Source organism: Hemiscyllium ocellatum, chromosome 21 (genome assembly GCF_020745735.1).
Source record: "Hemiscyllium ocellatum isolate sHemOce1 chromosome 21, sHemOce1.pat.X.cur, whole genome shotgun sequence".
Classification (NCBI taxonomy): domain Eukaryota; kingdom Metazoa; phylum Chordata; class Chondrichthyes; order Orectolobiformes; family Hemiscylliidae; genus Hemiscyllium; species Hemiscyllium ocellatum.
Window position 1 is genome coordinate 43,771,725 of NC_083421.1, and position 16,865 is coordinate 43,788,589.

A 16,865-nucleotide genomic window follows, 5' to 3' on the forward strand; every position below is an offset into this window, starting at 1 on the left:
CAATAGTTGCAGTTTGAAAATTTGCGCTGATTTCACAGTAATCCTAAATTTGTGAAGCGGGAAGGAGTAATTTAACACAGCATTATCTTATTTATTTTAATTATTGTGCTCTATCACTTATAGTAAACAAGCAGCAACTTGCGCTGAGGCACAATTTTACATAAAAATTAAATTGGGGGATTCAGTCAACTTGTCTGTGTTACTATTAATATCCCATACAAGCAGACTTCCTAAACCTGTGTATCTAATGTCTCTATATCAATATTACTTTCAAGTGCCAATTTAACCTATTCTTAATATTACTTTATCTCTAAACCAGTCCCTATTGTAATAATGCATTCCACAACTGCAGAACATCCTGTTTAGAAAACTACTCTTGTTGTGCCCTTAACACTACTTCATTTAATCTTATATCTATATCTCCATATGACAGACCCCTCAATCACCAAAAAACTTTTGTTACACTATGCCATTTATCGAATTTTAAGCACCTCTATCAAATCATTATACAATCTCCCCTTTCTAATGATATTTTTCAATATTTACTTTCTTGAACAATAAGCTCTAGACCTCCTATCATATTATCTTTTTCATTTTATGATACAATGCCACCCACATTTAAAATTATGAATCTTAATAGATGCTATTTCATGTGGAAATTGAGAAGTGGGATAGAGCCATGTTGCATTGTTGTCTTGAACGTCTGTGAAATAGGAGACAGTGAGGACTGCAGATGCCTCCTTCACTGCCAAACTGTTATCACCCGATGCCTGGAGGAACACCCCATATTCCGCCTTGGGACCCTGTAACCACACGGAATAAATATGGATTTCAACAGCTTCCTCATTTCCCCTTCCCCCACATTATCCCAGTCCCAAGCCTCCAACTCAGCACTGCCCTCTGGATCTGTTCATCACTCCCCTCTCTGACCTATCACCTTCTCCCTCACCTTCATCCACCTATCATTTTCTCAGCTCCCTTCCCCCCAGTCCCACCTCCTCCCATTTATCTCTCAGCACTGACCCACTAGCCTCATTCCCGATGAAGGGCTTATGCCCAAAACGTCGATTCTCTTGCTCCTCGGATCCTGCCTGACCTGCTGTGCTTTCCCAGCAATACATTCTCGATAACTCTGAAATAGTTAAGGCAGAGCAATGTTGTCTAAAGTCAATTGCATTCAACTTCTGCCAGAAAGAAAGTCTTCACAGAGGCTTTAATTTGAGGATCTAGGCATTAAAGAAATATAATTCCGGGTGCTGTGAGACAGCAGTGTTAATCGCTGAGCCACTCTGCTGCCCATTTTCCAAACCACCTCGACATCCCTTAACTTCATTAATATGTTGCAACCTATCAAACCTATCAATGAATTTCCACAGCTCTCACTGGTAGAGAATCCCAAAGATTCATTGTGCTCTGAGTCAGCATTATCTCAGTTGATATGGCTTGTCCCTTATTCTGAGACAGTGTCCCCTGGTTATGGATTGCCCAGCCAGGCCAAACATCCTTGCTGCATCTACTCTGTCTAGCCCTTTAAGAATTTTGTAAGTTTGAACAAGATCACCTCTCAACTTCCTAAACTCTCAAGAATACAGGCCCAGTCACCTCAGTCATTTCTCATTGTACAGTGCCATTATCCCAGGAGTTAATCTGGCAAACCTCCATTGCACACCCTCTCTAGCAAGTACATCCTTCTACAGTAAGTGGGCTAAGACTGCACACAATACTGCAGGTGCAGTCTCACCAAGTTGTAAACATTTGAGGTAACACATTTTTACTCCTGTACTGAGTCCTTTTGCTGTAAAGGCAGAAATATCATTTACCTTCTAGTTCTTTTGAACCTGCATATTAGCTTTCAGTAATTATGTAAAAGGACTCCCAGGTGCCTTTAGCGATCAATACTTCACAATCTTCCACCATCTAAGAAATGCTCTATACCCCTATTCCTCTGACCAAAGTGAATAACCTCAGATTTATCCACATTACATTTCATCTGCTATGTTGTTTCTCACTCAATCAGCCTGCCTAAGTCCACTTGAAACATTTTGCATCATCTTTACTATGTACATTTCCACCTGGTTTGATGTCACCTGAAAATTTGGAAATATCATGTTTGGTTCTCCCCCAGCCCCATTCAAATCTTTGATATAGATCGTAAAGGGTTGGGACGCAAGCATTGTGATTTATGTCATACCCCATTTATCACAGCTGGCCAATCTGAAAATGACACATGTATTCTTACTCAGTCTTCTTTCAATTAACCATTCCTCAGTCTATGTCCAAATATCACCACATATCCCATGTGCTAGCTTCCTGTGTGGGACCTTATCAAAGTATTTATGGAAAGCCAAATGATCACTTCCATTCTAATAAGATTATCCTCAGAAAATTCCAACAAGTTTGCCAATCATGATTTCCCTTCATAAAATTTCTTGATTCTGCTCTAAGTATCCAATTGTCACATCACTCAGAGCAGATTGTAACATTTTCCCAATTACTGACATCAGGCAACAGATCATAGTGCCTGGCCCCCATTTTTTCTCTCCCTCCTTTGTTAAATAGTGACATTACATTTGTTAACCTCCAATCTTCAGAGACTGTTCCAAAATATACAGAATTTTGAAAGATGATCACTAATGTACCCATTATCTCTATATCTACTTCTTCCAATGCTCCCTAATCAAGTCAGAGAGGTTTGGTAAATTTCAGACTCATTCATTTATTTTGTATTACTTTTTTGCTGTTATTTTTAGTTTTTCATTTTCACAAGTCCCTTGGATCTACTATTTCTGGGAGATGTCTTATATTTTCGTCCATGAAGTGAGGCACAAAGTAATTATTTGCCTTATCTGAGCATTTCCCTTTTTCCCATTAGAAATTCTTCTGCTCTGTCTGTGATAGACAATTGTCTTTGGTAATCTTTTTCTCATGACGTACCAATAGAAGCTTCTACATTCTATCTTTACATTTCTTGCTTATCTGTATTGATTTTATAAATCTACTTTTCTTTGTCAGTTTCTTGGCATTCTTCTTTTAAATCCTAAGATGCTCTCAATCCCTCAGGCTTAGTTTGTTTTTGACAACTTCATAAATGTCATACTTTAATCTTATGCCATCTTAAACTTTCTTTGTTAGCCTTGATTGACCTGCTTGTCCCATTGAGTTTTATGCCTTAAAGGAATATATGTTTGTTGCAAACTATGCATTAATTCTATTAACACTAATTATTGCCTGTCTACAATCACATTCTTACAAGCATTACCTCAGTGCACCACAGCCATATTTTCCTTTGCCTAGATTTAATATGTAATCTTGAACTAAGTTAGTTCTTTTCCAACTTTGATGGAAAATGCTATGACGGTCAATCTTCCCTAATAAGATTTTAATTAACCCTTCCGTATTGCATACATGTTCTAAAGTAACCTGTTACCTAGTTCTGTCAAAAAATTGCTTTAGAAAACAAACTTGTACACTTTTCAATAACTTGTCCTCCATAGCATTGGTGCTCCTTAATTTACCCAGTCTCCATGAAGATTGAAGTCACTTATGATTACTGCATTACCCTTATTACATGCACTTCTTATTTCTTAATTTAGTCTGGGTCCGACATTTCCACTACTACATTGTAGCCCATAAAGATCTCCTACCAATTTTTGTTGGTCCTTGCTGTCTATTAGTTCCATCCAAACAGATTTTTCATCTTCCAATCTAAGATCCTCTCACACTAATGCATTGGCCTTGTATCTTATTAGCAGCACTACCTTACTTTTGTTTCCTTTTTACTGCCTTGCCTACATGTTGAATATCTTTAAATGTTCAGTTGTAGCCTTGGTGATGCTGAGCTGCATCTTCTTAAATCATACCTGTTCACTTCTATTTGGGCATCAATTCACCTTCCTTGTTGCTTGTAAACGATCTTCTAGGCGGTTGGATTTCCCTGCATCTGCTTTCCTACTCCCCTGGGTTGTAGTAGTCATAGGTTTGGTAGACACTGTCATTTGAGCCTTGGTGAGATGCTGCTGTGAATGACCTGCACTACTACCACTGGGCATCAGTCGTGGAAAGTGTGAATGTTTAATTTAGTCATAGAATCATAGAGATGTACAGCATGGAAACAGACCCTTCCGTCCAACCCATCCATGCCGACCAGATATCCCAATCCAATCTAGTCCCACCTGCCAGCACCTGGCCCATATCCCTCCAAACCCTTCCTATTCATATACCCATCCAAATGCCTCTTAAATGTTGCAATTGTACCAGCCTTGCAGAGTCTTTCTGTTAACAAAGGAGAAAAAACATTTTAATAATGGAAATTCTATTGACAATTCCTGACATTAAAATTACAAAGTAAAAATGATTTATCAAAATATGTTCAATAACTAAAGCAACAAATCTGTGCTGGCATGGGTTGCTGCTGCTGCTTGGTAATGATGGAAAGTAGCATCTTTCTAATTGCAAGTGTAAACAGAGGGGAGGAGCTATTGAATAGGTGACTCTTGTTGAGAATGCATGAGTGGAAGGAAAGCACAACAGCAAGTTGTTATTGGGTGCTCCCTTTTACCAGAGTGATAGCGGCAAAATCTTGGAAGCAGGTGCTTTTTCTTTTCTCTTACAGGGGTCAGTGGGAAATAGTTTTGTGAATCTAAAGAAAAACTGATAAGTTCTTTTCATGTCCTCTGTCTATTGTGTCATTGTCACCTCTTTGTCCTGTTTATATTCCTGAAGAACTGGTTACAGCAAAATATTGTGGACTTCTATGTTCAGAAAAGATATTTTTCTTCCAAATTATTAATAATTGCATGCATATTTTTATGGTGCTTCAGTTGGCAGGTCTACATTTTTGCTAGATTTTGACTCTGTCTGAGTCAGACAGATATTCTCTCTGTGTTTTCTTAATTTGTTGCGAGTTATTTCTTAGAAAGTAATATTAATAGTCAGCTGATTAAGTTTTGATATCTGTAGCAATCTGTAGCAAGGTCTTTGCAATATTATAACTGAAAGGGAATTTGTGAAATTTTATTTATGAAATTACATTTGTTTACGTTTGTATCATTTGTAGTGGAATAAAGGAGGAGATTGTAAAGCCTCAGTTTTCTTGGTTTCTTATACATTTAATGTGCCTGTGTTGTGGATCGGTGAAAATTTTCAATGCCAAAGTATCAATTACAAGTACAAAATTGGCATATGCAAAAATTTTAGCTGTTTAACAAGAAATGATCAAAATTGATAAAAATATTTTCTAGTATTTGGATAAGAATATTAAGTAGTGGAAGGACCGGGCAGATATGAATGTTTCTTTCCTGGTTTGCATTCATGTGGTTATTCCTGCATGGTAAGGAACATTTTATGGGTTATCACAGCCCATACAATGTGTAGGATAGCACTCACAACCATCAAATCTGTTTCTCGACAGATTTTACTCTGGGATTCAGAGCCTTAGTGGTGGTCTGTGCACATAAGTGTCTGGAGCAGGGCCTGCCTTCCTAACTCAGAAGCTAAAACCTTACCACAGATTCAAGGATTTAAAATGAACTGTAATCACATTCAATATTAGTTCCAATTGCATCTTGAAATAATCGCTCTAACTTCACCAAAACCTGTTATAAAATTGAAGGAGAAGCCACTCTGCAATAAATGCTGAGGAATCTATTTTGTTTGTTTATAAGTGAATGAATTGTTTCATGATATAAAATCTTAAAACATCTCATCTGTTTATGATGAAAACAGATGAAACCTTTTGAACCCCATACTGTTTAGTTCACGGCTACCTGATTCAATGCTACAATAAATAGTTAATTGAGAGAGTATTCCATCACTTTGCAATCCCTGATTACATTAGAAGGAGTAATTTAACACCAGAAGCAAGGAAGGTTAGGAAAAATATTTGGGTGTTCTCTTATGCCAGAGTGAAATTGACGACATCTGAGAAATGGTTTGCCTTCTGTCGGAGCTGGTGTGCAATGGGCAACAGCACTAGGAATCATATGAGTAGTTCTTCCCAATATTTCCAATTGTTAGCTATTAAATCGGGTGTTGCTAAAAAGAGAAAAATCATCACAAGTTCTGTCTTGCACTCATTGCAACATATGCAAGAAAGTCACATTTCTGAAAATTTAAAACTTCAGATCATTTGAAAATTGGCAGAAACTCTGGTAATGCGTTGATCAAAGCATGAACTTTTATAAGCAGCTTGTTGCAATGAGTTGTGCAAAAGAAGGCCCTGGGTATCTTGTGGTCAGATCAGTTCTGTTTTCCAGTCCTATGGATTTTGGGTTTCCACATTGTTTCTTGCATTTTGAACATTTAATAACTTATGACATCATTATATTATTTTAATGTGGAAGTCATGAATTTTCAACGCATCCATGTCTGCTTTAACCTTTTAAACATATAAGATCCAGTTGATAGCAACATATATATAATAATTAGAAAATACTTTTCAATTTTCCTAATTAGGTGATAAGCCAACAATAAGTAACCTATATGATACATTGTATTATTTGAACATAAGGTTCATTAAAGAATCATTATGATGGATGGGAATAGTTATGTACCTTCACATCAAAAATCCTTTGAACAGAATCCTTCAGGAAGAAGTTCAGTTTGCAATTGCTCATTTCTCAGGCCTATGATGGGGGCTAGTCATAGAATATTTGGGCGATACTCTCCCATTTAGGGCACTTTTCTGAAATGCACACTTGACACATGTTTCTCCACGTTCCATTAGAGCTCGATGAACTGCCATTAGCCCAGTCTCACCCCATCTCCAGTCCTGCCTTGACTTTACAGTGCCACCCATTCTCTTGTCCCACGCTACCTCTGAACTTATCCCCAGGTTGGCACAGCATCAGAGCCATCCAGAGTTTGCCAGTCAACAAGCTGCATGGCATGATTAAATCACCACTTTTATTAAACGACGCCCAAAGTTAAATTTGCCTCAGGTTAGCACAAACTGACCCTGAAGCAGCTGCTTCACCAACATGCTGACTGTTTTGGATTCAAGTCCAATGCCTCATCCTCAAAGTATATGGTCAGACGTGGAGCACTTGGATGAGGTGTTGGTGAGTTGACAGATGCATTGCCTTTTGGCAATTCACCACAGGTATAACAAGAGAGAAGGAAAATTCAACAGAAAAAACTCATGGCAATGGCCTTTCCATAATTACTAGGCTTGAATTTAATGCAATGTGTTCAACAAGCTCTAAACCAGTTTGTCCCTTTCATTTTGGAAACAAAAATTTAAGTTAAATTCTGTCTACTAAGTCAGGCAAATGTTTAAAATCAAAACTAATCAGAAACCAAGCAAATCTTTAAGTGGCAATGGGATTGTGAATGATTCAATAATGCAAAGGTCAACACTTTCATAAACCAGCAGTAATGATATTCATTCAAAATTTCTTCTTAAATTTACAGTATATCTTTGTAATATTTTGTAGCGTTAAGTTGTAATGAAAATGACGGTGACCACATGGACAGAGAACAGCAGTACCCTCCCGCTCAGAAGACAAAGCGCATGCGCACCTCCTTCAAGCACCACCAGCTGAGGACCATGAAGTCTTACTTTGCCATTAATCACAATCCTGATGCCAAGGACCTGAAACAGCTAGCACAGAAGACAGGGCTTACAAAGCGAGTTCTGCAGGTAAGAAACCTCTGTTGAATTACTGTTGAAATTCTGTTTCTCAGGCAATCTGTCTGTTTTTGTTCTCCCAACCTCACTGTTTTTTTTTGGATAATATGTAATTACATTTATATTTCAAAATAACATGTCTTCACACGTGTGGCACTTTTTCAAGCGTAAGTGGTCATTTGGTCGAACTTCTCAATCACATCAGTGGACAGAGGTACATTTTTACTGCCTATTTCAGGGGCCATCCCGTGTAACTTGTTTCACAATCCAAGCCCTTTGCAAAGAAAAAGTTGCTTCTGATCTCCTTTCTTACTAAAAAAATGTTGATTCATTTGGTATTCATACTTTTTACAAGAGGGAACAATCACTACTTTTACTGAAAGGAGAACTCATGGACACCTCAAAAATATTCTGTAACAATTTGGTTTAATTCCTCCCACCATCCTCAATTTTCTGCAGATTAATGTGCTGCATGGTGCGGGACATAGCAGTACAAATTGGGAAAGTATCACATTCGATTCACAACCTGTGTGGTTTTGGCACAGAGGGCATGGGACTGCTGCAGTTGGCATTGGTGACCTGTACACAAGGGAATGGAAAAACCAGCCTGAGTTGCTGTTCCTGACTGCTATGCAGCAGTTATTGTTGGCATGTATGTTGGATGAGGAACAGGTGGATTGCAGCTGTGAAGTCCCCTTTGGCCAAGTAGTCTGCTGAGATTCACTGTTTGGGTTTATCCCTTAAGAACGGCAATCACAGCCTGTGGCATTACCTCTCAACAAGAGACACCATTCAGATTGGCACATCGGGGTAAGAGTAAAAATTAGAGGAAAAGGTATCATTTAACAAAAATAGCTCTAACATTTTAAGAGTGACACTGTTTTCTAATCTTTACTTACATTTCTTACTTGATGAATGTGTATTTTAATTTGATAACATTTTGGGAGTTGCAATGAGGCAGGGATTTCAGTGCAGAATTGGAATGGGGATGGTGTTACTACAGTGCAGAGTAGGGCTGATCTTTTGTTATGGTAATTACTTTGGCCAAGCTCCTTCTGAGACATCCCGATCTCTGGCCTGTAGTTCCATCTTTGCTGTAAAAAGTACATGTAAGAGTTGGCGTTTGACGTAACATATACCATTAAAGTGTGGGTCTGTAAATTGGAAAGCAGGAGATGAAAGGGTTGTGGCTGGTGGTTGGGTCAAACTGCTTGTTTAGCCTTTTAGTCTTCCACAGGGGAAGAAAAGATTGAACTGACCAAATGGATCAGATAGCAAGATCCCAGAGTCAGCCCTTGCTTTATGCTATCTTTGCTGTTTACCTGGGACAGAATCAATGTAGCTGACTTAAATCCGCCTGGATTAAGTATTTGAATTCCCATCCAGAATTTCAATTTCCTTGTAGCTGCTCAAAGTAAAATCCAGTTTGGTTTGAAAAACTTGGCATATGGATCTTTGCCATTGTTTACAAACTCTCTGCTCAAGGCAGGGCTTGTTTTGGAACATCCCATTCCAGTGTAAGTGCAGGGTGATCGTTCCTATAGGGAAGGGAAGACTAGGAATGTGTAGGCAGGTAATGTTTCCATTTGTAATGGAAACTGGTAAGCATCATGATACAATACACAAGAAGAAATTGCCAATCCTTATTATTTTACAGATAGTTGTTGGGTAGTAAAGAACTTGAATATTGCTGCAAAAATATGCATTTTGCTGAAACTTTTCATCTTGAACTCATCAGGCTATTCACAAGAATTCCACCGTGGAGGAAGAGCTGTATTTTATTCTGTATGAGAAGAGAGTTCTGATTGGTAGGCATGTTGACTTGAATAATAGAGCTGTTGCTACTGGAGATGGCTGACAAGCCTTGTTTATATTTGAACCATGTGGGTTGACTCTAGCTAATGAATTGCCCTGGGGAGTGAACCAGAGAACAGTTGTCCATTATTTCATTATGTTGAAAGAAGTGCAAAGCACGTACATGTTCTCTTTATCAGCTAAGAACAAGGCCTTGTGTATTAATACAGATAGCCTCAAGTACACAACTTGGCCAGACTGTGAGCCCAAGTGATAGTCTTAAGTTAGTCATCAATGTAATTATGAGCACACTTGGTATTATTCTTCACTTTTTTGATCAACTTCAGAATGACATCTAATATTGAACACTGTATTATAATTTTTGCAAGTGCAGGTTAGAGGTATACATAGGTATCTCACCTACTGAACTGTTTGATAGGATTCATGCCAGTCTTTGGCATGTATAATCCATACATTGAACATCCCATTGGCACTAAAATATCAATAACCAGAGTGTATTCATGGACAGATTCCTGTCCTTTGAGATAAAAAGAGTGTGTAGACCTTTTTTCAGCTTCACAAAGTGAAACACAGCTATTCTTTGGTTCATTCCTCAGGGTCATGCCTTGATCAATCAGTGTCAACCTGCTTACTTTAAGTTGAAACAAAACTTGGCAATTAACTGTCAGTTATTGTCTAACTGGTGCATTCTTCATGGCAATGTACCTACCAATGATAATACACTTGCCAAAAAAAAATCAGCACTCACTTTGTATTAGAGTGCCCAAGCTATGGTATATGGGGTACATACCTGCTTTATTGGTAGATGGATTTACATTTAATTTAACTGGAATCCCCATATAAATAAAGTGGCTACAAGAACAGATCAGAGGCTAGGAATACTGTGGCAAGTAACATACCACCTAACTCCCCAAAGCCTGTTCACCACATACAAGGCACAAGTGATAGCATACTCCCCACTTGCCTGGATGAGTGCAGCTCCAACAACACTCAAGAAGCTTGACACCACCCAGGCCAAAGCAGCTCGCTTGATTGGCTCCACATCCACAAACATCTCCTCCCTCCCTCACCGATTGTCAGGAGCAGCAGTGTGACTATCCACAAGATTCACTCCAGAAATTCGGCAAAGCCCTTTAGTCAGCACCTTCCAAACTCCCAAGCACTTCCATCTAGAATCATAAAATTCCTGCAGTGTGTAAGCAGGCCATTTGGCTCATTGAGTTCACACCAACTCTCAGAAGAGCATCTCACCCAGATCCACACCCCAACCCTATCCCTGTAACCCTGCATTTCCCATGACTAATCCACTTAGCCTGCACATCACTGGACACTATGCGTAATCTAGCATGGCACATTCACCTACCCTGCACATCTTTGAACTGTCGGAGGAAACCGGAGTACCCAGAGGAAACCTACGCAAGCACAGGGAGAATGTGCAAACTCTAGACAGTTGTTGGAGGGTGGAATTGAACCTGGGGATCCCTGGCACCATGAGGCAGCAGTGCTAAACACTGAGCCATCATGCCATCCTCTGAGGACAAGAACAGCAGATACACGAGTACACCACCAGCTGTGAGTTCCCCTTCAAGCCACTCACCATCCTGTCTTGGAAATATATTGTCATTTCTTCACTGTCACTGGGTCAAAGTCCTGAAATTCCCTCCCTAGTGTCTACCTACAGCATACGGACTCCACGTTGTTCAAGAAGGCAGCTCACCCCCCAGCACCACTCAAGGGCAACCAGGACAGGCAATAAATGCTGTTCTGGCCAGTCATGTGTAATGTCCCACAAGACCCGAATGAAAAGCAAATTACAAGGAGCACCTCCTCCAATCAATGGCTCTTATCTCCTGTGATTAGAGAAGCACTGAACAGCCTGGGATGTGGAGCTGCTGTGATGAGCCTGTAGATTGGGTCTGGAAACAGGAGAGAGACTCTGGCCTAGGGAAGGAGAGGAGGAGATAAAGATTGCACCATGAGGTGATTGCAATGGGAGTCGGTTGGCATGGTGGAACAACAAGTAGGACTGTAACGGTTTTGGAACCATAGTCAGGCTGTCTGGTCACTCCAACATTCTTCCTTTCATTTCATTTCTTTAAAAAAATGGCCTTTTGCCAAATTGCAAGTCTGTCTAGAATAGAAAACCATGGACACATTTACTTCTATGCAAAACATTTCCTAGTGGGATAGTGGTGCTGGTGGAAATTTTTGGAGTGCAGAGCCCACTGGATTATTTTCTTTCGACTAAAGACAGACAGAGTGAGAGGGTTTAGACAGAGGGCCAAAGGGTATAAAATAGAGGTTGGAGAGTGGGGTGGCGATGGGAGCAAGAGAGAAGGTGGTGAGAGAAACAGAGAGAGAGGGATATGTGGGGAGTGAAGAAACCCTGTGCTGAAGGTCAACACATGCGCTGCTACCACATATATCCTATTGTCAGCCATTAATGGCTCCATTCGTAGCTATTCATTCCCCCAGGCTGATCTTTACCCATGGATGTCGACCCTTGATGTTGCACCAACCTGTGAAAACAATCTGAAGCCCATCTAACCTACATTATTCTATTATCATCCATATGTATCATCTATTCCTTTGTCTTCCCAACATTCTCTCTCTCTCTCTCTCTCTGGGCTCATCTTTTTTTTCTCTTGTTCTGCTTCTTAACCAACAAAGTAAAAAAATGGCTTTATTATTAAGCCTTGCTGCTTGGCATTTTTAAAGCCAATTTCTGTTACTTATTTTAATTTTCAAATTATTACTTTCGAATGTTTTTGATGAAGTTCATGTTCACTGATGTAGCAGCCCTTTGCTGCCTGAAATTTGTTCACCTGATCTAAAGGAAAAGATAAAGTGTACTGTGCTCCCCTGTGTGAAAAGGTTAACCAGTCCTTTTATACAGTATAGAATGTTGTTTTTCCTCTGCATTGGTATGCCTCGTGAAAGTCCTGATGTGTACAAGAGTAAAAGTTTCAACAAAATGTATCTTTTTCTGCAATACTGACTAGTATTTTGTTTCAGCTGTGAAATATTCAAAATACATGGAACCAATCCTTAAAAGGTGAACGTTAGAATTTAGATTTAAAGTTTAAGCTATTTCCAAGTCACAAATGGATAGTTCCATTCAACAAATATTTTTGGATTTTATGGGACAGGGTAGGAGGCAGAGGAATTCAAAATATAAATCAACAAAATGTTCCCAAATCCTGCTCCACTGTTTTGAAACCCTTGTTCCATCTTAATGATGTGCTGGTGCAGTACATGACAGTGATGGCTGTTTTATATTTTGCACTCTCTATAACAAGCTTTACCTCTTTTTCTATTTTCACAATCTCTTCTGTTAATGTTACACCGACCCCTTTGCTGACTGTTATTCACCTAACTATTCTTTCTCCTGACCTGTTACATCAACACAATAGAATAGAAAAGTAGTTTTGCTTGTTGACTTTCTTTCTCTGAGAGCTTTTTTAAAAAATTGCTGGTACTTCAATCACCCTAGGGAAAAAATGACTGTGCTAAAAATGATATCTGAGGAGTACAGGTATCTTCTTTCAGAAAATAAATTAAATCCAGTGCCTATAATAAAATAAATCCTTTTTTGATCCCTCTTCATCCAGCTATACAGTAAAAGATCAGACAAGGACATCTTAAACAATTGTGTTCATATTTGACCAACACTTTTCTATTTGTATTCAAAGATATTTTTAAAAAGTTAAACCAATGCAATTCTGAAATTTGGAGTATCTGCTAGTTTTTTCTCTACTTAAGTGAAATGGCTAATTTGGTGACATGCTTTCCCCAGAGTGGAAAATAATTGTTCAGCAATACTGCTGACAAAAGTTGTTGCAGATTTTTGGAGAAACAAACATTGTAGGCAGATACTACCCTGCTGTTAACCATGAGGAAGTATTGTTTGTAGGATCTCACTGACACCCGATATGCTGCTGTTACAACTGTAATAATTTCAGAGTTCTTTAAACTGATTAGAAGTTTACTAGCTTCAAACACTGGAGTAATAGAACCAGACACAACTTCAAGGGTTGTTTTAATATGTGAAGCCCCATGTACACATACTCACACACACATCCTTTTTCTTGATTTGAAATGGGTTGCCTGAAAATCACAGAATTTAACCTCCTTTATTTGACTTGCATGCTTATGTGTTTGTGTGTGTTGTGAAGTTTAAATTGATCTGTATCATTGTAATTACAGTGCTCAAATGCTAGGGTAGTAAACCAGTACTAACTTAGGGAGTTGTCTGTTAAAGGGGTTGTTCAGTGGTTCTTGTGTCAATGTTGGAGGATGTATCGTATCACTGTCCCCTCTCTGCTTGGAAAATACACTGTAGATGAAACTTTTGTGATGTCAATTTTGAAAATGCCCCCAGTTCACAATATCAGAACGTACTGCAACATTTAGATTTAACTATTTTTGTTTACCTTGAGACATATTCATCAAGAAATGCTCTCGGGCCCAACTCTTCAACATTTAATATTAATTTATTAGGCATATTACTCATATTAATTTGGCATGAAGGTATAATTAGTATGTGTTTTACATGCTTAGAATCAAGTGATAATTCCAAGTCAGGCTTCTGGTGATTGAAATGCTGTGCCCATTGCATTTATTTATTGAAAAGGACAATAGGTTACGTATTTTACTTATGGCAGAGAATTATGAGGTCACTGTTATTATTTATCATTGGATTCAACAACCAACGTCTATGCAGACAGAACTTTCTTTAATCATATAGGAGATAATGGTATAATTTATCACTTAAATTTATCACATTAAAGATTAAAAATATCTTTTGTGAAGAACCCCTTCAATAGGACGTCAATAACAATACAGGCTCTTATTTTGAAGTTAGTTCAGCTATTTTCCTTCAGCTTTTATCTAAGTAACACTGTTTAAACAGAAATTAATATTAAATTTTAAATTAAAGCCCAGGAAGAGAATCTTCAATTTTTACTTATCATTACCCTAGAAACTTAAGGTTTTAGTGGTAAGTGAAGTGAGTTAAATACTGTAGGTATGGAAGAAGTAGGTCAACATAGCTATGAGACCAAAATTGTCGAGAAAAATGCTGAGAGTAGACATGATTTTGATATAATTTTGTGACGCTTTGATTTATAACAGAGTAATGAACTTAAAGAGATGCATATTCTAGAAATAAAAGTGTCATAGTAGTGTCTGGTGCTGCTTTTTTAATGTGAAAGATTTAAATTTTCTTGGCACACTTTGTAATCACTGAGTGACCCCTATAATTGTTCAATTCCTTTAAATAGATTCTTGACAATGAAGAATCCCCTTCACAGATTCTGATTTGCTGTTCTCCTTTGCACAGTTATATCAATGCATTTTCAGAATGTGCCTTAATTTGCTGTCCTTGCAAAAAAAGCAAGAAATTAGAAGTTAATTTAAAAAAGGTGGTAGAATTTCAAAATTTAATATTGCAGATTAGAATCTTCAGAACGATAGTATTTATTTAGTATGTGACAGGTACAATATATTTTCTGTTGCGATTGTTTTACGTAATTTAAAATCTCTTTGGGTTCAAAACTGGTACAATATTACATCAAATTGGTTTGCAGGTTTGGTTCCAAAATGCAAGAGCAAAATTCAGAAGGAATCTATTACGGCAGGAAAATGCAGGGGTTGATAAAGCATCTGATGGCACAGTACTTCAAGCAGCAACGCCGTCTGGCCCAGCATCAGAAATTTCCAACGCCTCTCTTAGTCCTTCAAGCACTTCTACTACTTTAACTGACTTGACTAACCCTTCTATGCCAACCGTGACGTCAGTTTTGACGTCTGTGCCTGGTAGCCTCGAGGCCCACGAATCCCGAAGCCCTACACAAACTACTCTCACAAACCTTTTCTGAGAACTCTTTTACATGATTCCTATGGAGAAGAGGAAATTCTTAGTTTAATTATAACTGTATTTTTATTAGATGCTTTGTACAACTGACTAACAGCACTATGGATCTGTACTGAAAACTGAGACAAGTCAATGTTCTGGAAAAAAAAAGTTTACAAGCTGCGGAGAACTTTTGCAGAGTTAACTTCGATGCCCTTTTGTGTAACTGTACAATTTTGTGGACTGAACAAGGGAATGAGATCAAAATCTGAACCATTCAATAAAGTTGGCTAGGAATTATGTGTACTCCTAAGTTTTCAAAGACTGTCATGTGCCTTATACATTGTCTTATAAACACACAATGGACTGCATCTGCATTCAATTCAGATTTATGGGGTTGATTCTTACCAGTTGTCTTTCTGCTACATTGAAGGTTCAGAAACCTTTTTAGAATGTCAAAGTAAAAGGTCAGTATCAATAAGGTTGTGCTAATGTGTGAAAAGAAAAGAATATTCTGAATATTGAAGGATTGCTATTTGAGGCTGAAAGCTAGGAAGGGTTGCAGTGTGTCATATCACCTTTGAATTCATTTGGGGTAAATGTTATATTTTGGTGATCACTGCAAATTCAGGGGTATTTAACTGTTGCTTGGAAAGGTAGCATTTGATTTTATTGGGCTGTTTCAAAATCAAACCTTCAGTCATTTCCTTTTGATGTTAAGCTTTTGTCCCATGTACATTTGTTTTGCATTATTTAATGCATTCATGTCTGGAGATTGTTAAATAACTTTAAAATACTACAGGGTGCCCAGTTTAGCTAACATAGCAGACCGCAATGCTTTCAATGACATGAAAAGCCTCTTTAATGAGCCCATAGCTGTCTCGGGGTGAAATCAGATAATGCCAGTAAGAACAAGTAGACGTTAGCAACTGATTTTTTTCAATCTCCCCAATCTTCTTTGGATTGAAATTCATAGATTGAAAATTTAAACTCGATTTGCAAAGTCAATTCCAAGTCATTCTGTCACATTTGTTTGTTTTGACGTTAAAAACCTGGGGAATATTTTCCGAGTTAATAGAAAATAAAAACAGACGCAGTGTCTAACAGGCTGCTGTTTCACTATGAGCCTGTAGTTTTGCAGCTGGCATAGACCAATTTCACCCCTTTTGGTTCTTTGCCACTCTGAAGGAATACCCATAATGCATCTTCTGTGATTAAAACACTCCTTTTTTAAGGTTAATCTATTTTACCTTTCCACTCTGGTTGCATTTGGATTATGAGCTGATGATTTGCGACAGTAAGTTATCTCAATCTGGGCAATGAAATTATCGTTCAGACTCACTTTAGCTGGTGACATTATGTTCAACTCCATATTCATACAAAATGCTTGGAAGGCAGTAATCTATTGATTCTTACCAATAATGTATTTACAGGATTTCCTCTTTCAGTGACGTTACTGTACTGCTATGAAGTACTTTATCGGGTTTCAAATGGATGGTTCCACTTGTTGTTAATTATATGAAACAATTGAAAACAATTTTGTGATTGCTTTATGTAGCAGAGGGGATG

At 38.2% G+C, this 16,865-nt stretch overlaps 1 protein-coding gene across 4 annotated transcripts in view; it reads left to right on the forward strand.

Moving 5' to 3' along the window:
• LOC132825685 (LIM/homeobox protein Lhx2) overlaps window positions 1–15,321 on the forward strand; it is a 28,692-nt gene extending 13,371 nt beyond the window's left edge. For 2 of the 4 annotated variants that reach the window (XM_060841068.1, XM_060841071.1), the window contains exons 4-5: window positions 7,434–7,639; window positions 15,031–15,321. In XM_060841068.1, the coding sequence (XP_060697051.1) occupies window positions 7,434–7,639; window positions 15,031–15,321 (497 nt within the window). Of the gene's footprint in view, window positions 1–1,239; window positions 1,254–7,433; window positions 7,640–15,030 lie in introns of all 4 variants that reach the window. The other 2 variants (XM_060841069.1, XM_060841070.1) reach the window with 2 other exon arrangements.
• The last annotated feature ends 1,544 nt before the right edge of the window (window positions 15,322–16,865 follow it).